The sequence below is a fragment of the Perca flavescens genome, chromosome 6 (assembly GCF_004354835.1).
Source record: "Perca flavescens isolate YP-PL-M2 chromosome 6, PFLA_1.0, whole genome shotgun sequence".
NCBI classification, from domain to species: domain Eukaryota; kingdom Metazoa; phylum Chordata; class Actinopteri; order Perciformes; family Percidae; genus Perca; species Perca flavescens.
In genome coordinates, this window is record NC_041336.1 from 26,163,117 (window position 1) to 26,189,221 (window position 26,105).

General features: G+C 40.0%; 1 protein-coding gene across 4 annotated transcripts in view; it reads left to right on the plus strand.

Moving 5' to 3' along the window:
• The window catches only part of triob (trio Rho guanine nucleotide exchange factor b), a 120,692-nt gene that overhangs the window by 23,518 nt on the left and 71,069 nt on the right, over positions 1-26,105 (plus strand). For 3 of the 4 annotated variants that reach the window (XM_028579925.1, XM_028579920.1, XM_028579926.1), the window contains 2 exons: positions 23,514-23,588; positions 24,790-24,904. In XM_028579925.1, coding sequence (XP_028435726.1) covers positions 23,534-23,588; positions 24,790-24,904 — 170 coding nt within the window. In that variant the 5' untranslated portion in view covers positions 23,514-23,533. Of the gene's footprint in view, positions 1-10,187; positions 10,332-23,513; positions 23,589-24,789; positions 24,905-26,105 lie in introns of those variants that run through there. The other variant, XM_028579922.1, reaches the window with a different exon arrangement.

Below are 26,105 nucleotides of genomic sequence, written 5' to 3' on the forward strand. Positions count from 1 at the left end.
ACTGAATCATTGAATGTCATGTAATCAGAATTTTCTGATTAGAATTATACTGATTAAAATGTAATGTGAAATGGGTTTCCTGACCATTTAATAAGCTTTGACTCAAAGCCCCAAATTCCACAATTCATGTAATCATTTATCTCTGCAGTGTCTTTAATAGCTGATGAAAGAATGTCAAAATGTAAAAGAAGGCATCCACTGGGCAAGGTGGAAATATAATTGTTTTCTCTTTACCATCTTGATTATTGAAGGGTATCAAATAGATAGATAGATAGATAGATAGATAGATAGATAGACTTTATTGTGCACTGGGAGATTTGTTTTCACAGTCTACACTACACATTGCAAAATAAATAACAAGTGACAAATGATCTAGGATAAGGCTTCAGGTGGATAGACACGTTATACACACTTTCAAAGTCAAACACCTTCAGTGATATATCAGCACCAACCAAGCACCAACACAGGTTTACCTCATCAGCATGCATAGCTGAACCCAGCACTCCATATACAAATACACACATTAAATACATAAATACACCACCATGCTGTATGCCTCCATCTGTTGCCAACTGCGTTTTCCCTCAAGTCAAGACAGTGTGTTCCTCTGCACTGTCGACATCAGATTCACCGTACTTTTCATCACTCTCGTTCTCTCTGCAAGACTTGATGTTAATATTAGTATTGAAAGTGAAATATCTTATGGATGTTGTACATGGACAGCGTTTGGATAAAATATATGTGAGCAGCGCATTGTATCTCATTTTCAACCTCCCTCTTTTTGTCTTGTATCCTCTCCTCCGTACCTCAGTCTCTACCCCCTCTCTTCGTCATTTACCTCCCTCCCCCTCCAACCATCATATCATTCCTATTTCCCACATCATCATCTTTGTCCTCTCTCTCTCTTTCTCTCTGTCTGACCCTGGTCATTTCCTGGAGAGCACTGATGCATAGGAAAGCGAGGTTCCGCTCCATCACCTGTCCAATCGCCACCAACCTCTCCCCCTTACACCAGCCAATAGCTTGCTAGAGATTGCCAACGGGGGAGGGGCTAAGCATGAAGGGTGCGTGCTGGCCGCTCCTTTACTCGAGGGATATAAAAGATGCTTGACTGCTCCAGGGACAGAGGAATATCACCATAATGCTCTCTTCATCCTTTTTGATGGATGCATTCGCTGTTTTTGATGGTTGTGAGGAGGGTTGACAGGAGTGATGCTAATTCATTCTAAAGAAATTTTACTGGATTGATTTACATTCATTCATTCAGAAGATGAAATAGTGCATGATTTTGGGATTGTGTGATAGGATTGTCATATCTCTGCAAATGCAGTAATAATTTGGATACTTTTCATGCTAAAATACTGTAGATAAATGTTTGATCCATAGATGCAGTGTGACAGTTGCAGTGACACCACAGGCAAGCATTATATATTTACGCACATGGAGTGGAACTAATACTGATTTTCTTCTTAAAAATAGGATTGATTAACACCCTGTGGTTCTATGTTGCAGTGGAGATTGTGCCATTGACAAAAGGTGACTTGCAGTGTTGATAATGGAGAAGAACGCAGGGCGTAAAGGCTTTGATTCTTAAAACCTGCAAGTATTTTTCTTAGAGGGGGAGGTTCTACCATATCTAATGCTTTGGAAGCTCATATATAGATGGAAACCCTCCTGTGCTGTCATGCTGCTTGCTTTATTGGTCAGATGACTGGTTTGAGTGCGGAGGGAACAGACACAAGCCAAAGACATGTCCATCCAGATCCTGTCTCCTGGACCTTGTAAGTATTTATGTTTTACAAGGCAAGCCTGAATTATTTAACATTAGACAGTGGACAAAGTCACACAGCAACAGTGATGCAAGGCCACACTTTTGACTTTTAAATGTTTTACATGTTTGTGTGTGTGTGTGTGTGTATATTCACAACCACCTACATAATGTGCATTTTAAAGTACATTAATGTGTTGTGTTTCACTACCCACATGATAATGCATTTATCATATTGGTGAAACTTGTATGGTCCAATGACAGCATTTGGATGCCACTAAACTCTGCTCTATACTTAGAGCTGCTTCTCGACAGCATCACAACTTTCTATTTTTGGTCTGCAAGCTAACTAATGAATGCATGCGAGTCATGTGGTCTCACTTCTCCTCCTGCAAAGGTTTGTGTTTACATGCAGGGGGTGTGTGACTATCAGAGGAGCTGAACAGAAGAGCTATCAGTGGCTTGGGTATAGCATCACACTGCCAGTGCTTTTCAACATAAAAGACAAATACGTCTCAATTTAATAATAGACATATGTTGCTTTTAAAAGCCCTCCAGAACCCTAGATCACAGAGTGAAGACATGAAACTTTGAAAGTGGCAACAATCAACCCGTGTAACCTTTGCTGAGCATTGGCCACTGAGGCCATACTGTAAGTGACACTTACGTTGTGGGAAATGCTATAGTTCAACAGTAGCACATGTAGAGAAGAGTCTTAATGTCAGTCAAATGACTCAGTAATTTCAGCCCCCATATGATACTGTTCATATCAGACCGAAGTAGAGCTGTAGCAGCAAAACCCTTGAATGTATGGAACTGAGCAAGGGGGCATTTTTATTCTTAGGTATTACATGTTTCCTTTATTAGAGGAAGGATGTGCTATTTCTTCTTTCCAAAGCTACATTGTATTTTTATAAAGTGATTCTGATGACTATTTCAAGCACCTTCCTGATATTGACTCATCGGCTTTCTCTACTGTTATTTATTTAATATGATTAAATGATTAAAGGATAACAGCTTGTACCTGATTATCAAACAAGTAAACACGTCTTATATTCATTCTTCTTTATCTCTGAAATAGCATCAGATCAGACATCTCAGTTTTATGTCTTAAATTCTCTGGTTTTGTATCTTGGAGACGGTAGTTCATTTTTACAAATCATGACGAACATGTTTTAGACTATATAATCTAAAATAACTCTCAAATACAGTGCTATTGTTTTTAATGCAATAAAATCCCAAGGCACATTCAATCTGGTCACACATGGATCGAAATAAAAATTTCACCCATTCTCTCCCCATTTCCCAGATTATCTCTTATGACATGAACAATGAGTCATTTTGATGATTTTTTTTTTTTAATGTAATCTTGTGGCTGTTATTGGCCGTTGAGTTGTTTAAAGTCATTTTATAAACATTGCTTATAGTTGAGAGATGAAATGAGAGCAGTTGGAGAGTTTAACTGTAGAAGAACTGTAGAAGCTTGCAGTGAAGCTTTCTCTGTAAAGAATCACCACTTATTCCCAAGCCTCTTTCTCTAGCACTTCATAACCTTCCTTTCACTCTTGAGATTGAATGAGAAGTTGGCTTGTTGTCCTCGGTTGGTCGATTAGGTGATAATTTAAGTGTTGGAGCTGACATGGTGTTGCTTATAGCATGATGTTCACTTTGGCCCATTCTCCAGGTGTGGCTTGTGGATTGTAAAGGACAAAAGCTAAATATATAACAGAAAAAGTCTGTTTACTGTGTATCTGAAACGGTAGTCAGCTGATAATAATGAAGAAACAAAGAAGAAAATACTGTGTCAGAAGGAGAATACTGCTGCTATGGACTGTTGTATCTGGCTGGCCCTGTGTCACCTTGTCGTGGAAACCATTTAATTCACTGTTTTTTTTCTCAAGGCATGAGTAGCTTTATCCGTCTGTGTATGCAGTTCATACTTCATAGGATTAGCAGCAGATGCTCTCTGTGTTTCCGTAAATAAGGTGTTTTTAAGATTAAGTTAATTTGAATTTCCCACGTCACTGCAAATGACAAAGTGCCAGCACTGTTTTAAGCTATGCATTGTACAAACTGTTTGTTATTCTAGCCCTCAAACACTAGAACTGCACCCTGGGTCCTGAGGGTGATTAAAGGAGAAAACAATCCAGTTATCTCTCCCTTTTCCCATTGACATCCTTGTGCGGACAGTGAGAGATGAGCTTCTTGGCCATGAAAAAAAAGTGTAGTGACCCATAAGCATTTAATATTTAAGCAGCCCGTCAATATGGATTCATCTGCAGCTGGATGATGGGAATAGGAGGGTCAGGAATCTTTGGGATGCTCCCTTCATTTGGATTCCTTTTCTCCTTATCCTGCTATATGTTATGAAGAGGTTTATATATTACGATAATGTTGATGTAACTGCACTGATTCCTAAAGCAGATGCACTTATTTATCGTCAGTCACATCATACTTTTTACCCCCCTTTATTTTCCTTCTCAGGGGTAAGATGTGGCAGATTAATGAGCTGTCAGTGTTCTCAACCACCTACTGTAGGAAGTGCTGACAGGATTTAATTTCTGATGCTTCTTTTTCAGTTTTAAGTGAAAATAGCGGATTGTGTTTTTTGAGCAATTTCCAAAAGTCAACTGTTGCAGTCAAATGCTAAAGCTAATGAGGAAATGTCAGAAACTGGGGCTCCTCACATTTATTTCCTACAAGACGTTATGTTCTCAATTGCTATTTTAATCTTTTCTAATGTGTGGCTGTCATGGTGGTGATTATGAAAACTTTGAAAGGATATGTGGCCTTAAAGAGTATATATTTGGGAGCAAATTTTCTGGACTGAACGAAGTCTCAGTCTTTCACACTGCAAACCGTTCCTCCAGAAATCCATTGATGATGTCACAGATGCTACATACACATTTTTAAGTGTATGCTTTTATCTGTCCATGTGACCCCCACTGTGTGAGACAAAGAGTGAAGGGAGTTAGTATGTAAGTCCATCTCTCTCTCTCTTTCTTGTCCTTAGAATAATGTCACTTGCATTGTATTTACAGTATGCATGTATCACATTCATCTGTTATTCCCGTAGAAAAATCATGCAAATAAAAACGGAAAGTATAACATGACTATGTATGGTATCCTATCTATATGCAGTTGGGGTGGAGTCCGGATTCAGATGTGGTTCTGTGTTGTTTGCTTGGAGTTCAGGCCCCAAAGTCATAAAAAGACCTACAATTAAATGCCTTGAAGAGAGCATCCTAAATTGAGAGCAGACGCAAACCATTCTGGAGAAATGTTTTCTTTTTCTCTATTCCTGTCCCTACTCATTTTTCTCACCTCTATCTATTTCCCTATCTCTCTCAGCCCCCCCTTCCCTCTTGGAGGATGGTTAGAAACCGAGACACTTGGGAGCCTCAACAAAATATGAAAATAACTAGATCAGATCAAATTTGGAACAGTTCAGCAGTCTAAATTGGTGTAAAATATTTCCCCTCTGTAAATACACTGTAAAATCAACTGGTAACATGATTCTGTGAACATGAAATTGAGTATATTAGGCTCAATAGGCTTCTCCAGAACAAGTAAGGTTTCAGTGGCATAATGATTAGAGCAGAAAGCAAACATGAAACCTTTTTGCTCCCCTTAGTGGCCACTGGCCACTCTATCAGGGTGTTTGTGCACGCATGCATGTGTGTATCCATCCATGTAAGTCAGATATTCCATTCGAGAGTCCCGTGGCTCCCTGTTTGCATAAGCCAGTTGTTGTCAGGGCCGTAATAACAGTGGATAGCCATGGGATCCACTAGCCTCCTGGCATGGAGACAGGCTGTGGAGCCGTAGCCTGTAGTTCCCGGTCCGCTGTGTGTACTCAACAGGACAATTGTCTTTGTTGAGGTCAAGTCTAGTGAAAATCTATTCACAGAGGAACGGAGTGACAGAGAGACAGGCAGAAAGACAGGACAGATGAGGTCAGGAGGGGTAGGATTGGAAATGACTGAGAAGAGTGTCAGAGAGGGCAAAAAGGGGTGAGAAATGGAGAGGAAGACTATAAGAGAATGTGAGAATGAGGGAGGTAGGAGGATATCAGATAATAGATGGATTTAGGAAGAAGACTAGAGAGGAGCAGAGGGTGACAGGAGAGGAAAAAAGTGATGCATATGTACACCAGCAGCAAAAAGCCACACAAATTCTCTCTGCACACATATAGACATCCACAAACACAGGTATTTGTAATAAACAATCGTGTTTAGAACTACCAAAGGTATGTGAGTGTCTTTGTGTGTTTGTTTGTTTGTTTGTTTGTGTGTCTCCCTCTGGGAACTGGCTCTCACTGCTGAGCTTGTAAACAGGAACGATCCTGCCTTTGGCTAGCTGGAAGCCCTGCAGGTGCACACAAACACGCGCACACACTTGACAGACAATTGGATCCAGTTATTATAGTTTTGTCTGTTTGCTGGATTTGTTGAGACAGAAACCACAGTTTCCTGTATTAACACACTGTTAGAGGCATTAATTACAGATACTGTTCATAAAAAATAAATTACAAAAAGGTGGCAGCGAGGTTGCTCAGCAGTATTTTTGCAGTTTTGAATGAGTTTGCACTCATGCACTTTATTTCAGGTTTTGTTTATCTTTCCTTTTCATTCCAACAGCGACTGACAAAGGATAGAGCAGATGCTTAAGTCACTGCTGGATTATTCTAAATCTCTCTCTCACTCTGGTAATGCTTCCAAGTTTTAAGTTAATTTGGGAAATTCAGGCAAAAATAAAATGTGAATCACTGCATGTTCCAACTACCTTTATGTGAATCAAAGCAGTTTATGTGGCAACATTACATATTTTATTGAGCACCAGTAACACTTAAAACATTATGCCATTTTGTTGCTGCTTTCCACATAAGATGGCGTGTGTTTGTTTTGAATGAATGGTTGCTTCCATCACATGTGTATCCTGTGTTGTTTTTATCAGCCACTATGTTGATAGAGAGGTGGGTGACATGGGGCCCCTTGCCTCGATTACTCGACACCCCTGCTCTTTTTATTTGTTGGGCTTTCTGGAGGCACGTGATTGTGAGGGCCAGCATTACATGAATGCTTTGTACCTTACAAGCAGACACCGCAATGTCAAGGTATATTTAAAAAAAAATCTAGTTTTAGTTAACTGGAACCTTACTTATTATGACAACATTTCACACAATTGTCTGACAGGATAGAATAATGAAGTGATGACATTTTATACTCAACGTAAGGTCAAAGGTCATGTTCACTGTGACATCATTATGCTCTGCAAAAACGCTTTTCTGGCCATTATTCAATGCCATACCTATGGAACAGAACCATATGGACCATATTTCACATTTGGTCGGAAACTGAATTAGCCACACTTATTTTGGGTGCCCACTAGTTTTCAGTAAATGATATGAATCTGGGCAGACATGGATGTAAACAGCAACTTGACTGGTTAGCAAAGGCATGCGACAGTGAGGCGGTAATTCTAGTTTGATATGATTTGAATTTAAAAGTGCTCATTAAAACAGGAGGATGGAGACTTATCCTCCTCTTTTTGACTCTCATCATCTCTCTCTGAGATCATCAGTTCAAGCAAGGGCCTAACTTTGGGTTCAACGTTGGGAATGTTAAGATCTCCACTTTTGAGCAAAATTGAAATTTTGAATTCCAATTTCCTGCATTTTAGTGAATTTTTCTGCATCAATTTATGGCGCAAAGGAAATTCTAATAGGTCTGAACTGGCCAGTTTTGATTATTGGGAGGGTTGTAACCCACCCCCCTGTAAATTACGCCTATGAGTTCAAGTCCCATCTGCTTTGGGCCTTTACTGTATAAAATGAGTGAGGGACAGCTGACATGGTTTTGTCTCGAGCACTTTCTCTCCTTCCTCTTTCCTATTCTCTCCTCTTTTGTTCTGAGGCAGTAAGTAACACTGTGGACCACAGACAAACACACTCTTTACTCTCTCTCCCTTCTGCACCCTGCCTGTCAAGTGTTATTTGGTGCACTGTGGTTTATGGGCTTGGTTTTGTTGTACGGGCGGGACAATCGGAGCACGGTTTGGATGGAGGAAGCTGATGAATGGTGTTCCCTGAGCCGTACAAAGCGTCCTCTTCTCTACTTCATTGATGTGTTGATGCGACTCAGCTGGCTGCCCAGGGAGTTTGTACTGTATACTGTTGTGGGCTTACAAGCAGACAGATGCACATGAACGCTTAGCACTGAAAAGGGCTTTAATGCTTTCTTATAGTGTCGATCCCTCTCACAGTCACTACTTATCTCATGGTCCACTCTTGTTCTATCTCCCCCTCTCTCTCTGTCTCTCTCTCGCTGTTACAGTAACAGTGCAACATGCAACAGTTAGACAGTGTATGGAGGTCACAGAGACAGGCTTCTCGGCCACATTGTTTTAGTAAAAAGAATATCACTGTCCTCTTGATCAATTCATATTATAAAGAAAGGGGCCAAAAATTACAGATTTGAAACACACACAGGCACTGTGACTGAGCAAAACTACATTTAAAGTTAAGTTCCATTGGAGACTTATGATGGTAATATGGTTAGTCTCTGTATGTATAAAGCGTATCATAACACAGATGTAATATCTTCTGCCATTGCAAAATAAACAAACAAGTCATCTACAGCTGCAAAGACCTGACCTACACACTCACAAATCAGTTTGTATATCCCCACAGCTGACTTCCCCCTCCAAAAATAAAAATAAAAATAGAAACCATGCCTCTTTCTCAGAGGTGACAATCCCTCTCAGTTATTTATTCCAACAGGATCATTCAGATATGTGACCCGGCCCACGTGCATACACATACAGCAGGACAGACCTTACTTTCAACTCACAGAGACAAGAGAAGGCTGTCAACTCTCACACACCGGGTCAGGACATGAATGCCATCAACGTAACGCTGTTAGCTTTCAGCATTGTTGTGCTTGAATAATAATAATTTAATCCACCAGAGAACAAATTTGGCACCTCAGTCTTGGGGATCGAATTATTTACGAGTTGCAGTATATACCTAACCCACAGGATCACCACTTTTGGGAGCTCCTTTGTGTCACATCGGCGCACTTTGGATTGCAATCTGTGACACAGAACATGGCTAGTCTGACCATGTTGTTCCGTTTCCACTACATGGGCTTTCTGAAAGACAGGAAGGGTCGGCTGATTATGGAACCATGGCAGACAGCTAACAAAGTTGGTAGGTGGCCCTAGACAAGGGACGTACAGTAGAGGGAATGCTAGATAAAAATGTGAATGGAAATGTGTATGTTAATGTTTTTTAAGCATGTTTTGCATTGTATTGCAGCCGTCCTATTATGTCAATACTTTGATATCAAGATTTGATGCAGCTCGAGCGCTGACGCATGTTAATCAAAGGAGTTGCTTCATGACTTTTTTTGACCTTGCTTTTGAGCACCATGTCACATAAACCCATTTTTAGAGCTTATCGGAGCTTTCCTCACAATTTGGCAAAATAATGGTAATCCCCCTCGACTTTTCCTCTGAGAGACAACAAAGAAGCTTACTGTAATTTCTCTGTAGGAGTAAACAGTAAGTGAGCTCTTTGTTTCATTTCCTCAGTTCAAAAGATGCCGGCTCCCTGTCAAGCAACTGTTTTGTGGAAGTGGATATGCATGAGTATTTGAATCAAATTTAGCCATACTCATCAAAGGGTGAAACACCAAGATTATTTGGTCTCATTAAATTTACGACCAGATGATGTTGTTTGTGTGTTTTTGAAGTTTAGGGACATCATGATGGCGTAAAGGTTGAAATGTAAAACACATATTTATAAATGAATGAACTGATTACCAGTGTATGCCAGCTTCAATAAATGTATTCCTATATTAGTTTTGCATCCACCCCCCTTCCCCCCTTTTAAACAATTCTGAAATGACTCTGTCAGAAGACTAATAATTCAAGAATTGTTGCAATTCATGTAACAAACCTCTGATACATATTTAAGAAAACAAGATTAATGTACTTGATGAGGTGTCCCAGTGCAAAAGCTAACAGTGACCAACAGAGTCTAAGTATTAGTCAAAGAGAAGATTACAACCAATCATCATTAGAGCCTATTTTGCCTGCAAATCCACAACGTGACAACTGTTTGGCTGGCTTGACATTTTTTTTCCTGTGAGTAGCTAGCTAGGCACACAGGGGAGAAACTGTTTAATGCAATGCAGCACTTGTTACTAAATCTTGTTTTGGGGAGGGGTTAGTGACATGTGGGGGCACAGCAAAGAAAAGCCGGTTGGTGAAGGCAAGAAGGAGCTGGCAGTGCTTTTGGATTTCTGCAGCTCAGTGGGTGGCAGGGGCGTTGGCCAATATATGGCACGGCTGTTGTTCAGTTGCCTCCTCGCTATACAACAATGGGATGGTTAGAAAGCTAGAAGTGGTAGGTTGATAATCGCTGTAGACCTGTGTAGGGTGTAGTGTAGGCCTAGTTTGATAGGGACAGTTCGGCGCAGGTTTTGGTTTGCAATGGCAGTGCTGGATAACCACAGCTGGCAGTACGCCCAGGCTGGAAAAACCCTGATCAGACTCTCAGGTAGAGTATTCTCTCTTGTAAATATATTCAGTTGTTTTTATCCAGAACTTGTTTAGTTTGATTCCTAACAGTAGAAGTACTAAGACAGGGTGATCTTGTGTGTACGACTGAAATGTCTGCTGTCTAAGAACCTGATTAAATTAACAACTTTGGTAGAAGGATATTTTACAAAAACTCCTTAAAGTCTCTAAAGTTAGTTATTACTGTAAACTTAATGTTGTTTGTTTTGTTTTTTAATCAATGTGACCTCAGCACTCTTGATAAATAGGACCTAAAGTAATACATGCAGATTTCATATATGGAAATACAGTGCTATCTTCATCACCTTGTACTGTATTTTGTTTCAGTCGAGACACACGAAAGTGATTAAAAACAAATAATGCAATTTCTAAAAGAAAATGAATTTCCTTTTATTAACTGTAGAATTTAGGGAGACCAAACCAACCAAAACACAGTCTGCAGCTTTCTAAACTCACTGCAGTATGACCTCCTGGTTCTAACTATTTTCTTTTGCCAAACCATTGTGGTCAAAATATCGATGTTGTTGAAATCATTGAAAGACTGGTTAAATGATGCTAAATGATAGTATTTACAGCAGCTTATGGCATGGCTCATGTACATTTGATATTGTACTATTTGATTTTTTAGGTAATTTATAACATTTATTAGTTTTTTCATTCTCTGTATTCAGTTGTCTATGTCATGCGTGTACTAGAAAAAAACTAAAACAGTGAAGATTAAAATTTTAATTCACCACAAATTATGCAACTTTAACTATTTTGATTTGTGATCCTTTGGCTTGGTTTATCAGTAATCCATGGGCCAAGAAAACTTGGCACTGCAGTTAATACCAATAGTATGTCTATAGTATCTGTCTTGAGTAAATTATTGGATAACTGACTACTAACCCTAACCCTTAGACCTCTGCTTATGCTCATTTTGTATCCTGGACACAAATTAGTTTGATTAAAAAACATGCATACTGTTACAAAAAGTCCTACTTTTAAAATGTCTAGTGTAATGCAGCTGCAGTATAGCAGATCCCAAGACAACAGAAACAGGAACAACTGTCAGTATAGTGCAAACCAAATACAAAAGCCTTGCAGTGAATATTGTAATACTACTGTGAAGCATATGATGTTCAATTTTCCTTGAGGCTGTGTCAGTGAAATTGAAGTTTCGATTGAATTTTTGTGGAGTTACACAAAATCCTGGTTAAGTTGCTTTCAGTCAATGTTGCAGAGGCTGAACTGTGACTTTTGTGATAATAATTTTGACACATAATGTATAATGTATTTGCAACAGATTTGACTGAGAACAATGACTAGTTGTTAGACTGTTGTATGTATGTGAGTTATTATACGTTAGGCTAAATAATTACTGTAAAGTTCAAATCTCTGTACAGTAAAAGCTGTCACATACTACTAATGTATGCCTGTGTGTGTGCAAGAGAGGGTAACTTGAGAAAAGGGGAAACATTATTTTCTTTGTACACACTTTACAACCATATCTTATGATTAAAGTTCCCCTTTTTCAATTTAGTATATGGGTCATTGTGCTCAGCTTGTTCTCTGCTACACAGACACAAAACTGATTTAGTTGCAATAGGATATAAATGGAAAAAAAAGTTACTTGCAGGACATACTGTACAGCTTACGTTTACTGAATGTTGTGGCTATACTATGGCTAAAAACAACCCCCTGTTTGAACAGTTTGTAAGCTTGCGCAGCTACAGCCTCTTAGCCATGCAGATCTGTGCCAGGTGTTGAAACAGGTCAACCAGGACAACTGGTCTACGCCTTAAACACAGGACCGAAGGTAAACTATTAGACCAACAGTCCATAACATCAGACTGGCTGGCTTTTACCTCCACTTACAAATACTCTAATCAGGTAGCTAGAAGATACTACGGCTATCACTCTCAATAAAAATTGAAGTGTTATTTTTCATCCTCTCTTGCTCAATCACCAAGACTTGGTGCCTGCAAGGGTAATGTATGCAGATGTCTGAGGAGATGACTGCCCTGAGGTGATTACGAGAAATAGTGATATTTATCATGAGGACAGCGCTGCAGAATGAGATCACAACAAGGCAAGATGAGCGAGGATTTATAAAGCTTCTGGCATAGTTTAATTTAGAATATGTATCCCAAGACGTGGGGCAAAACATGAAGTAATGGGTTTAAGTTCTTACTTGTGAGGATGACTCTGCAATCAGTTGATCGGACAGGTGAACATGTTGTCCTTATAAAGGACCTTTTCATTTTTATAGTAAGATTAATAAAAAAAAGTTGTTTGTCAGACCCAGTAAAAGTTAAGTAGGCCTATCAATGCTTTCATAAAGTGTCCCCGTAATCACTGTTCAGGGAAATGAAAACTAGATCAAGTAGATCAAGTAGATTACCATCAAACTTTGTTGCAGACTTTTAAAACTCCATACACATGCAGGCACTGTTGTTGTCCATGTTTTATGCACCCCAGGAGGAATTGTTATGCCACTCCTTTTGTGTAAATGCCAGATAGATACAGAATGGAGTTGCTGTGGCAAGTCAATAATGACAAGACAAGTGCTTGCAATCAAAGGGCTGTTGCTTCAGTCCTCTGTTCCCGACACTGCCAAAAAGGGTTTCTCTCCGTAAAAAGTGCTGACTGTTGTAGGATTGACTCACATTTTCTTATTCTTTCAAACTAGTGCAGTGCCCGTTGAATATGTGCCCGTTTGGAACGGGCCGATTGCTTGGCCTGTGGTATTGCTGCTTGTAGAATTCTTCAAAACCAAAATGTAGGCTACCCCAAAATTATTTACAGAAGGACCCCAAACCACTTCATATGCAACTCCCCTGTATACCCTACTACTAACTTACTGATTTACCTGACCGAGAACGTGGCAGATTCAGAATGTAATCACAAAATATCACAATGAAAATGTGGAGCAATCAGACATTAGCCTCATGGACTCATGGCAGTGCGCTACCCACCTGGCCCGTTATGAGAGCTAATCAGCACATATCTGCGTTCATCAACCACCAGAACCGGACTGTGCTGTGTGTGTGTGTGCGTGCGTGCGTGTGTGTGTGTTGTGTGTGTGTACGTGCACGGAGCGAGAGAGAGAGAGAGAGAGAGAGAGACGGTATTGTCTTGTGTTGGATCGTTTACAAATTTAACATTTCAGCAGAGGTGTTACTTTCCATACAGATTTAGTGGCTTGACAGTTAATGGTGAAGTAGGCATTTTGGCAACGGTAATGTTATTAGTTAGTAGTATTCTTAATTAATCCAGGGTGAGTCTGATGAAAAGTGCTTTGTCTGCCCGGTTCAGCTCTGAGATTTTCTCGCATTGCACAGCGCTGTGAAGGAATAATCTCAGAGATTACTTTATATTCTGCCTCTGGTTAGAAGTGGTGACTGTAGCCTACAGCTCACAGCAACTTAATACTATATAGTGTCTGGCTTTTGTTTGATATTTAGTGTTGGCAAATGGCAAAAATAGACACGGAAAAGCGTTGCGCCTTTTTTTCACCAACCTTATTCCACAAAACAGTCGCGATGTTCCTTTCAGCTATCCGCCCGTGCTCAAGGAAAGTCAATAAAAGTAAGTTTGGTACATCCAGCAATCATGTAGCTAACGTTGGAAGCAGGAAAAGAGTCAAAGGCGGCATGTGGCGTCTGCGTGTGGCGTGCAGGTTACCTTCCCACCAAACACGCCCCCAAAAACGGACAACGATGTCACTCAAAAACAGTGTCTGGTAGCCTGCCTATAAGTGGCATCACGCTCTGTTTGCCACTTGTTGGCTGTAGCTGATTGTGCTTTGCATGTGTGGGATTCTGAAACGTCCTTAAATTTGGGAATTGTCCTTTTGTTTATTCAAAGTCAAAGACAGTCCAAAGTAGTGCTACCATGCACATTTTTGTGGGTCTGAGGTGCTGTGCTGTGCAGTGTGAGAGGGGGAGTGGCCAGCGGCTAGAGCGGCAAAAGCCAATGTGTGCTTCTTTTACCGATATATATTTAACGATGTCTTTTGCATTTCTAATCCAAACAACGTCAAACTGCACTTACTTGTGCCCGTAGCAAGACACCTGTCAAAGTTTGAAATCCATCGGACTAACGGTTCAAGAGATATGCGCATAACACACACACACACACACACACACACACACACACACACACACACACACACACACACACACACACACACACACACACACACACACACAGACAGACAGACAGACTCTCCTGTAATATAGATGTAGCCATGTTGCAGTGTGTGGACACAAACCTCAATAAAAAAAGACAGCATTAAGTACTGGCAAGTGACACACAGGGTTGCCAACAGTGAGGCCTAGAGGGACACTAAGTATGTCAGAAGGCAATAGAGTCAACAGAGGGAGGGAGGAGAGAGAGAGAGAGAGAGAGAGAGAGAGAGAGAGATAGGATGGTAGGATGTCGCATGAGTTGAGAAACTAAGAAAAAAACGGGATATTTAAATTACAGACAAAGGTGAGGTTGTTATTCAAGCTCACTGAGGTGTGAAAGGAATAAAGGAACAGCTGAAGCACTATAATAAGAGCACATACAACACTTATATTCTGTCAAGGTTCATTACAACCTTAACCAGATTACAAATGAAACAACAACTACACACACAAACAGACAGTCGCACACATGTTCTTGTTTGTACAGCATACATCCATCCATGGGCTGTCACAGGTGACAGCCCATGTGTGTGTGTGTGTGTGTGTGTGTGTGTGTGTGTGTGTGTGTGTGTGTGTGTGTGTGTGTGTGTGTGTGTGTGTGTGTGTGTGTGTGTGTGTGTGTGTGTGTGTGTGTGTGTGTTTGTGTGTGTGTGTGTGTGTGTGTGTGTGTGTGTGTGTGTGTGTGTGTGTTCACAGATGTAAGCACAGGACAGCAGTTCATTATACAGCATTGAGACTGCTTTGATTGTCTTCTTTACTAGTCTCACAGACAGCTCAGTGAAAATCACTCACTGGCTTGTATAATACTGCTGACCATTGTTTATCTTAGCATTGCTCCTCAGCTGCTCACACACTGTACTAAATAAGAGTTACATTTAGGGTAGATTAGATTTATTGTACGGAATGTTTTGAACATTACAGAGCTTTCTGTTCTCTCTGCTCTGTAGATCAGTTGTTAATTGTCTGTTCAGCTCTTAATCTACATGGTTTATTTAGGTGAAGCTAGGTGAAGTGTTATTCTCAATTATAAAATATTTTGACATTGACAGTGACATTGTGGTCCAGAGTTACATTTAAGGTATTTGGTTTGAGTAAAAGTTTGGAAATATCATTGAAACATTAACCCTTGGGGTAAATTTGTCATGCATTTAGATTAATGTCTTCACAAATTTGTATCATACACGCATGATAAAAGTATTGAAAAACCTTATAATTTACACTTTCCAATGTGTCACTGCCAAATAATGAGTTTTAAAATTACGTGAATTAGATAAAACTTAAAACCTTCTTATCTGAGTGTCTAAAAATCCCCTGAGATGGTTGAAAAGACGAAACACCCTAGATGTTTAAAAATAAAGAAATTGTGCTTTAACAGTAAAAGTAATTCATTGCATAGTTTGTTGCTTACATTTGTGTTTGAGCAGGAGAATGTTATGTTATAAGAAGTGATCATGGCTCATGCTAAAATAATTTTTTTGATTAGCAAATTAGTCAAACAGTAAACTTTGATTATTGATTAATCATTTTAAGTCCAGCAAAAATACCAAACATTCTGTAGTTCTTGTTTCTCGAATAGAAAGATTAGCTGCTTTTCTCTCTCATATATCGTTGTAAATGATATGCAGGAGCATGGGACTGTTGGTCAGACATCAGCTTGTGAACTTGTGATGGGCATTTTGTACTATTATTTGATAAAAAAACAGACATATTAATGAAACTACGTGCGTCATTATTAGTGTTAGCTACTTATCTTGGCCTTAACCTTTAAAACAGTATTTGAAGCTGGTATAGTGACTTCATATCCTGCTGCTTGGATTTAACAACATGCAGGAAGAAACATAAAAAACAGTTAGTGGCGGGACGGCATTGTTTTCTTTGAAGGCGACACACTGCTCTTACAGATTGAACATTTAAGCACAGTGTACTATGAGAATAGTTCTTGTTTCCTACCCTTCCCATTTGTTATGACTTATTCATACCCTTTTTTGCTGTGCTTAGGGGTTATATCCAGGTCGAGGGGTTGCGGTAGGAGCAAAGTGTTATTTTTACTGTAAGCCACACTGTAACAACAATATGAGAAACCCGATGAAAGTTGAGCTCACCACAGTCCCCAGGCACCCTGCCAGCTCCGGCTGAAGGTCACAGAACTAGAGTAAAGTAGAGGCTGCTAGAAGTGGCTTTGGATCTGAGGAAGGGATAGACTGTGTGTGTGTGTGTGTGTGTGTGTGTGTGTGTGTGTGTGAGCGATAGAGAAATAAATAAATGTGAAGGATACACTGTTGAAGTGAAAGAAAGATGGATAAATAGAGCCAGAGGGTAGAACAAGAGGGAGATAGAGCTCTAAGTTGTTTATCTTCTCACCCTGTTGCACCGGGGCAACATACGCTTGCTGTTATTCTAGTCAGGGTTGTCACACAGGGGACGTGACAAAAGACCAGCTTGTAACATCCAATCATATAGACTAGGATTGGCCACAACAACATGGTTGGCGATGGCAGCCTGATATACCTTCACACTAGGGGGTTAACAGAACAAGTACACAACCTGACATATTCTAATGGCAGATACATGATGAGAGTAGATAGTGTAAGCAGATTCTTCATTTGAGTCTCTTGGGTGAAATATCCACATAATCCAAATTTTAGATCAACATTAAACTGTGAAAGTCAGCACTTCAGTTCTAGTACTAGTGAGTTCAGATCGCATGTTCTAGACCGCTCAGTATTTTTGTTTGACTTGCTTTAAGTGCAACTGAAAGATCTGCTATCGGCTGCTCCCTGGTGATTTGGATATTAAGGGAATAAGAGAATCAGCTAGACTTTTCTCATCCTCAAAAAATTGTGTGTCTTACCATTTCAGTCAAATGAAGTTGACTGTAAAATGTTGAATATCAAAACACAGACTTTAACAGCACAACACAACATAAGAGTTAGGTAGTATTACTGCGAACACTGTGCTATTCTCGGTGGACAATCAGGGCTAGAAGTTTCTTGGAAGATAATGATGTTACTTTTCTCAGAGTGAGATATCAATTGTGTGTTGTGCTGAAATAAATTCCCCTGAGAATCTACAGTGGCATGTGCCCTGCTTTCTACCTGGGTCCTGTTAAGTTTCAACAAAAAGTGGCACATCCCTCTCTCCGAGGGAGCACTATTCTTAGAGCTCTTCAAAGGGTCTCCATCATACTGCTACACAGTGAAACACAGGTCAGAACACAGGCCCACGTATAAAAACACAAAGTTATAAATGTATGCCTGCTTAGAGGGATAGACTGTATATCCTGTACATACCTGGCCACATACAGTAAGTCTAATGCACACACTCTCTAACTCGAGCACAGTAATGACTAAACCAATCTACTTTCACACTTTCTCTGTTTCTGCAGTGCTGTTCCTAAAAGCTCCCCACATTCTTATCAAGTCCAAGTCAGGCTTAACTGAGCCAAACCAGGCTGAGCAGTGTGACAAATGCCTCCCAGTTCTCTCTTTTCACTCAAACTTATAGTGAGGTTAACATACTGGGCTCTGACCCAGAAGTGAAGTATGAAAGAGCCATCTGAAATCCATCACAGTCACATGCACTGTAAATCTTCATACATAGCGGACAAAAACAAAAAATCCAAAAAAGGCTTACATTTTTACAGCTATGTTTACAAATAATTTGTTGTCCATTTATTGCATCTGTACTTTGTGAAAGATTGCTGAATTTGTAACTGCTTGGGTATAAAATACATTTCATAGTGACTACTGCTCTGAATCTTTGGATCTTACCACAGTTGTCCTCGCTGGCAGCTGGAACGCGTGTTATCAGGTTCGTGCTTAGGCAGTCAGCACAACAGTCAGGGGAATTGTACTGTAGTATTTCTGCAGTATAATGTAGCAGTCCTAGTCTTTTCTGCTGTACTACACATACAGCCTAGCTTGTAATTGCTCTGAGTTTGAGGTTACGAGGTTATGAGCCAGAGGATTGGCATCATGCGGCTAGCCAGGCTGTGCAGAAGCACCATGTACAGTCTAGCCTGTGGTCTGATTGGAATTGGATTGGAAGCAAAAGGATTGGCACTATGCACTGAGGCTGTCTGTTCAGATGTGCTTTGGATAGACAACACAAATATGCAGTTGTGTTCATTTTGGGGTAATGACTTAGGATTATGATGCTTGTAGGTGAAGAAATTGGTTGAGTTTATCCCTGCACATGTTACAATTTTGGTCAGGGGTTTATGAACTTTTTCCATTCGGATCTAAACTTGGTGCATTCATTCCCCATTACATCTCATTACAGCTATATAGAAACAAGTCTGTAAACCAGTTTGGATCCTAGAGGATGCAAGATGTTTTCAGTCTGTGGTGTGAAGAATTGGTACAAGGCACGAACACAATCTGTTATGTAGTAGTGTATTCAGATCTGCCTTTTTTTTACTCCACTATATTAATCTGACTAGTTTATAAAATACAATGTTTTATTATAAATTTAACTACCCAACAATATATACTGTAGGCCTAAAAGTCCAGCTGAAATAAATAGCTGATTAAACACTTAGTTGATTGACAGAACTGTTTTGATCTTTTCTAGTTTCTAAAATGTGAGGATTTTTTTGCATTGAATACTTTTACTTTTAATACTTTAAGTACTGTACATTTTCCTGTTGATACTTACATAATTTTACTTAAGTAACATTTTCAAGGCAGGACTTTTACTTGTAACAACGTATTTTTACAGTGTGGTTTAAGTACTTTTCTTAAGTAAAGGATCTGAATACTTCTTCCACAACTGGCTGTAGGACACAATCCTTTGAGACCAGAAGAAGAGTCGTCAGTCCCATGCATAGGCTCAGCAACTCATTCTGGGTCTTCAAGTTAAATGTAGGCTTCAATTTTGTGTCTTCATCTTTGTATTATGTTGTTGTGTGTTTGACTAGAATATCGCTGCTGAACCAAAAGGGTTGGCTGACATTTGGGCTACATAAAAGCACACAATTAAAATGCTGCGATCAGTGATCAGACACAGTTTGAATTAGTACATAATTGAGCAAACTGTAACAGTTTTTTCCATGCAAGCATGTGATTGGACAAACCCTGGTCCCTGACTGTATATCTAATGTACGTGAGTAAATTATCAATTATAGCCAATGGTGGCAGTTTTACACATTTGTAGGAAGCAACTAGTGTCCATTTGTCTCCAAGTTCTGTTTTGCATTTTTTTCCATTTGCAAGACAATACATTTACTTTTTGGCTTTTTCTTGCGGCATTCCACTGTTTTGTACACTGAACTGTTATTACAAATTTATTAAATGGAAAAGAGCTACAATAAAAGGGGGACATCATTCAACAACTGCCTAAATATGTAGTGACAATTCAAATATGACAAATAGTTCCACTCTTACACTTTAACGAAGAGCATTATAGTATATCATTCATTATATGTTGTCAAGCCAACCCAAGCAAACATCTATATGACGTACTATTATTGTCCCTTTGATGAATGTATACACAAGATGTCTCCATTATAAATCTACACAGAGAATAAGAGCATAAGTGCACATGTAACTGTGTGTGTGTGTGTGTGTGTGTGTGTGTGTGTGTGTGTGTGTGTGTGTGTGTGTGTGTGTGTGTGTGTGTGTGTGTGTGTGTGTGTGTGTTCCTGCCAGTGTGCATGTGTTTCATGAATAACTGTCATCTGCCACTCCTGCATCTTTGTCTGAATGATCCACTACCTGTCACGTGCGCAATTGATCTCCTCATCTTGCAGTCATCACCTCCGACGGACAGATGTGTCACAGTGAGCACTGAAAAATAAATGACTTTCTACCTTTCCTCTTCATTTTCTGCTTTGAATTCTAGATAAAAAAAAAAAATAATGATTACAAAAAAGTTCCCTGTAAAAAAAATGCTATTTCTTGGACGAACGCTATGCATTTCGTCTCATTTTACATGCTACTGAGTGCAGGCTGCCAATAAAATGGATTGCTCTCATTATGAGTGTGTTATGAACAAGCAGTCTGTGATTGAAAAGCTTTATTTCATGCTCGGCAGACTTGTAAATGAGTGGTTGTGTGTAGTCAAGTGAGGAGATTGTCGTGTGTGTTCTGGTGTGGTAGTGTGTGTAGCGAGAGGCGATGATGGGATTTCATGAATCACAGAGTGTAGGGTAATTCTTCAACTCTGTGGGATATTGTATGTTTTATTGCTGCATATAAACATGGCGGAAATTAGGAAAGGCTCTGTGGTTGTATGTGCACTTGCTGCATTGTGCCTTTTTTACTGTGTTGACATCAAGTAACGGGCCATCATACCGTGGAAGCAACTTACTCTTCACCAGCAGCTGTTTATATGTTGCTGTTCTCTATTTTTTATGAGCATACAGTATAACACTTTATATTGAATTTTCCAATCTGATCTTCGAAATCCAGTTTTCCAGCATTAAATTGTGGAACATGTATGACAGCCTCATATGTTTCTAGCTTACTGCATGCAGCCTTCCACATAAACCCCAAAGTGCATGTGTGTCCAGCCTTTCTGCCAGACTCGGCCTATGTCGTACCAATTGTAGTTTTAGCAGGGCTGCAGCATTATAATAGGTCAGTGTTGGCTATCTGCCAGGGCCAGTATCTCACATAAACCACCACAGTGAGGAATGTGTCTGGGCACACTTCACAGGAAACACACAGACATGTACTAACTATATTTTTTTCTGCTTGGGCCCTGTATTGCTGATTTTCAACACACACACACACACACACACACACACACACACACACACACACACACACACACACACACACACACACACGCACTCATTCTTTCCAGCTATAGCCATGCTCAGTCCTCCTTTGTTCTCTGTGTGTGAGTGACAGATAGAGGGAGTTTGGATGAGAAACAGTTGCAGCAGGTTATAGAGAGACACTCAGCAACAGAGATGGAGATCATAAAAACTATGAGTGTGGATTGTAAGGGCTCACTCAGCTGTTTAGCGTCTCTCCCCTCTCACCAGAAGTGGAACGAGAATGAAACCATTATTGCTACCTCAGTCCCATCTCCTCTCAGCTGGTTGTGACATTATCCGTGAGTCAGGTTGTGTCCAGTCTGGCCACTTTCCACAGTGAGCTAATGTGCTGTCATCCAGGCCTGGCTGCTACTCCTAACTCCCTCAGACCATGAATGAAATCGATATAACAGGAGCCAATAAAGCCTGTAGGGGTTATTTAGCTGTCTCCCTGTCTTTCTGCAGTCTCCTCTGTCTGTGTTATTATCGTCTTGCTTTACACTGCAGTTGTGTGTGTCCCCATATTCTTCGCTGTCTCGCTAGAATCATTATCAGCCTGTGTGTCTGCTCCTGTCATTTCATATCGCACACTTTTGTCTTTGTCCCTCTCCATTTCAGTCAGCCTTTGATCCATTTATCTATCAGTCCATTTATGTAGCTTTCTGCCATTTCCTCTCTGTCTTAACTTTGCATTCTGTCACATCTCTGTTTTTCCCCTCATATCCTCAGGTTGTAGCTCACTTGCAACCTGGAAGAAGCAGTCATAGGTTTAATGATACTCATATTGAAAAATGTCTTCATTTCACAGTTTTGCTCCCTGCTTGTATCAAGCTGTGGGCTGAGAAATGCTGCAATTTTGAGAGCAACTACTCAACTTTAAGTAATCACTGGCTCCTGCTCGAGATTATGGCTTTGCTGTAGTTTAAAATGAATTTAGATTCATGACTGACTTTTATTTGAGGGCATTCGGTTTGTGTGTGTGTATGAGCGCATGATTAAGCACTCGGTCTAGCCGCTATCTAATTAGCTAATTTCCATTCATAGTCAGTGTGATTAAATGTTTATATCATAACTGTCAAAGCAGCACAGTGTTTATGTAAAGTTGCTGGCTCTTTCTTCTACAGTATTTGTCTTTCCTTTTGACCCCTAAGTCTGTTTACCAAAACAGAGCCTGAAAAAAAAAAAAAAAAATATATATATATATATATATATATATATATATTTTTTTTTTTTTTTTTCCTGGATAGCATTCATGATTAAGATTTGCTGTTAGCATGCAACTTCAAATACATGTTCCTTTATGTTGCTCGTTTGCTTATGTAAAGTAGTATATTGTGTGTGTGGTGTGTGGATGTTAGCATCTCGTACATTTCATTTGTACAGAGTACGTAGGAGGGCGGAACCAGGCTAGTGGAATGTGTGTGTGTCTGTGTAAATGTGAGAGAGATGACTCACAGCTCAAACAATATCTGATGACATCACAAGCTAATTGCATCTGCATAGAGGCAATTCAGTGGTCAAAGCTGTCAATATCATGGCTGATGTGTAGTTTTTACTAACTGAGGCATTATAGCTTTCATTGTGCATTGTTATAATGAAATTGTCCTGAATACTGTTTTTGTTCGGTTTGTTTTATAATTTGGCAGTCAGAAAGTTATTCATTGTTGCAGTGATAAAGAATATGTAATGTTAACCAAATAAGAATACACTGCATTTTAACAGAAAAAAGGCATCATCATATACCTTACAACTTAGAAATTAAGAACATGTGGCATGATATTTGACTATGTGGCACATCCCTACATTATTCAGTTCATGGGACCATTTAAATCAGTTGTCTGACTGCTCTGACACACTAAAGAGATAAAAGTCAGTTTGTGTGTGTGTGTGTGTGTGTGTGTGTGTGTGTGTGTGTGTGTGTGTGTGTGTTTCCTCATTGGCTGTAGACAATTATATTTTTCAGAGGCTTGATTGAGGTCATCTGGATTAAAACAAGCCGTTGACTGGGTCAGTTAAACTAAAAGCATCAACCACTGACCAACTCAGCAGCGCATACTAAATATATCACATGCTGCTGGCCACATTGGTGTATAAAAACAAAACAAAGATTAAGGTTGGTGTAACTGTTGTCACTCTGCTGATCAAGTGGCTGTTTCCATTTCTTTGTGCTTTGATTTAGGTTGGGAGCCTCCTTCCTTGCTGACCTCTCTGTTTTTCTGTGTTTCAGGGTTTCATCGCAATGAGGATATGAAGGCCATTGATGTGCTTCCCATCCTCAAGGAGAAGGTTGCCTTTCTCTCAGGTCAGATTATACTATACTCATAAAAACTGCAATTCACTCTTTTTTCTTTTCAATGAAGAGGAGTCATTGTAGCTATTGTATACCTATATTGCTATAGAAACCTTGCATGGTTGTGGATGTATATTTATCAGAAGAGACAAATGCAGGAAGAGAGGTGAAGCTATCAAGATAATTTAGACAAAAGCGGCGATTTCAGTGTTGACTTTGTTTCAGCAAGAAAAACATCTTCAGTTGTTAATTTACACTAAGTACAGATAGTTCCAAAATCATTCTCTTGGTCAGAATTGGAACAACACACACACACACACACACACACACACACACACACACACACACACACACACACACCTTAGTGGCTCTTGTGCTTGAAAGAGTGATAGTTTAAAAATGGGAACACATTCGGCATGTCCCCTTAAATGGCACAACACTGCAGCTTGGGTATGAAAATTCTAGCTTCTCTTTATGTGATTTTGACTTGTTAGGTTAATTAATTGCACCCACTTATTTCTCTGAACTGCTTCTGACTTGTCATGGTGTTAACCTGACCTTTACCCCATTAGTGTTAACTGCATGGACATTGCCATAATTGTGAGTGAGTTTGAGAGAGTGTTTTTCTCTGTTCGTAATAGTCTGTGTTGCTTGTTACTGCCGTTTGACTGAAAGGCTATTACTAGTCTTGTCATCGTGTGACTAATTTGACCCCTGACTCTTTAATTTGACTCAGTATAGTCATGACTTATTCACAGATGGTACCCATACAAATTAGCCGCTGCCATCTCAAAGAACTACTGCACTTGCCTTACATCTTTTTGGGATGGTGTTCTGAAGTTATGTAGTCGTACGTAAACACAGTAGCATTAGTTAAAGGTAAAATAAACGTCTTCAAATTTCAGTCTGTTCATTTATTCATCTTAAAAAGGTTTACGTGTTTCTTGATGCTCAAGCCTATCACAGAATGAATGTGTAAAAAGCAGGGGAAATCCTGGACATGTTGCGAGTCCATCGCATGAGTACAGTAACAAAGAATTTAACGAACAAAGAATTTTAACAAATTAAAGAAAAAGCATTATTAGTTACTACTCTTCTCTCACATTCTGCTTGAGTTAGCTCAGCTGTATCTGTGCTCCAGTATATGAGCATAATCTACTTGGGAAGTAGCGGTTATTAGCGGACTTTTTTGTTGTTTGATTTCTATCCAAAGGGGGCAGAGACAGACGCGGAGGTCCCGTTCTCACCTTTCCAGCACGGAGCAACCATGACAGAATACGATCCGAAGACCTGCGCAGGCTCATTGCCTACCTGGCTACTATTCCCAGGTGGGGGAAATGCACCCTCAACCACACATACACAGGGTTTCAGTGGAGGATTCATACTTTTTCAAACTGTGAACATACACACTCATATGCACTAACTTATAGACCCTAATTGTGATCCTGGGTTGATTTGAAAGACACACACACACACACACACACACACACACACACACACACACACACACACACACACACACACACACACACACACACACACACACACACATAGCTCTTGTTGTGTCAGACTATCCGACCTTGCTTTGATTTAAAACGCTGAAGCATGACATTAAGCTACAAAGAGCTGGGATGGTTTTATTTGTGATTCTCTGAGAAGATTCAAACCCCCACTTCCCCCCCCCACCCTCCTCTCTCATTTCCTCCTAACTCTCTATAAAAAGCTCTTTCACCTTTTTGTAGGTTAGCACTTGTTCTTTTTTGTAACACTCCTCTAAGTTTGAGTGGGTCAGGTCTACATGTAATAAGTGCTGCTTTTGTTTCTCTTTAAGTCATAAAAAGATGTTGTCTTTTCTTCCCTGTTTCCCTGTTTGCAGGACGCATGGAGCCACAGGTTGTTCTTGCAGGGTTGTACTCCATGGTGCTCTGTAGTTCTGTGCATGCTGATGTTTAAGTCTAGAAGCACCTTTCCTTCGCATTTAACGCTTAGCTCCAGGCTGTTCTGTTTGGAGTCAGTTGTGATGAGCTTGGAGGGAAGCTTGCACTTGGCACTTTCTAGTGCTTTACAGGTCGAGTGCTTCACTGTAAGTCTTTGTTTGTAGTTTGGAGATTTGTCTCGAGGCAAGAGTTGGTCCAGATCAGTTATTGCAAATTTGGGTACAGGTTTCTTCTGGGCTCCTTCACTTTCTGGGATGTGCGAGGCAAAATGAAAAATAGTCAAGGTCTGCGTATATTTCAGTCAGCAGTAGTCAGTATAATGCAAATGTTTGTATTATGATAGTTTGCAATTCTTTATCAAAGTCCAGGGACAAATCCTTACCATGTGTCTGGCTCCCAAGGAGGGCAGCTTGAGTTCTTTTTCTCCTGTCTAAATATTTCTTCCGTCTTTAACCTTTTTCTGTCACGTTGTCTCTCGCTGTCTCTCTCTTCTCTCTCTCTCTCTCTCTCTCTCTCTCTCTCTCTCTCTCTCTCTCTCTCTCTCTCTCTCTCTCTCTCTTCTCTCTCCCCTCCCTCCTCCACTGTGTTTTTC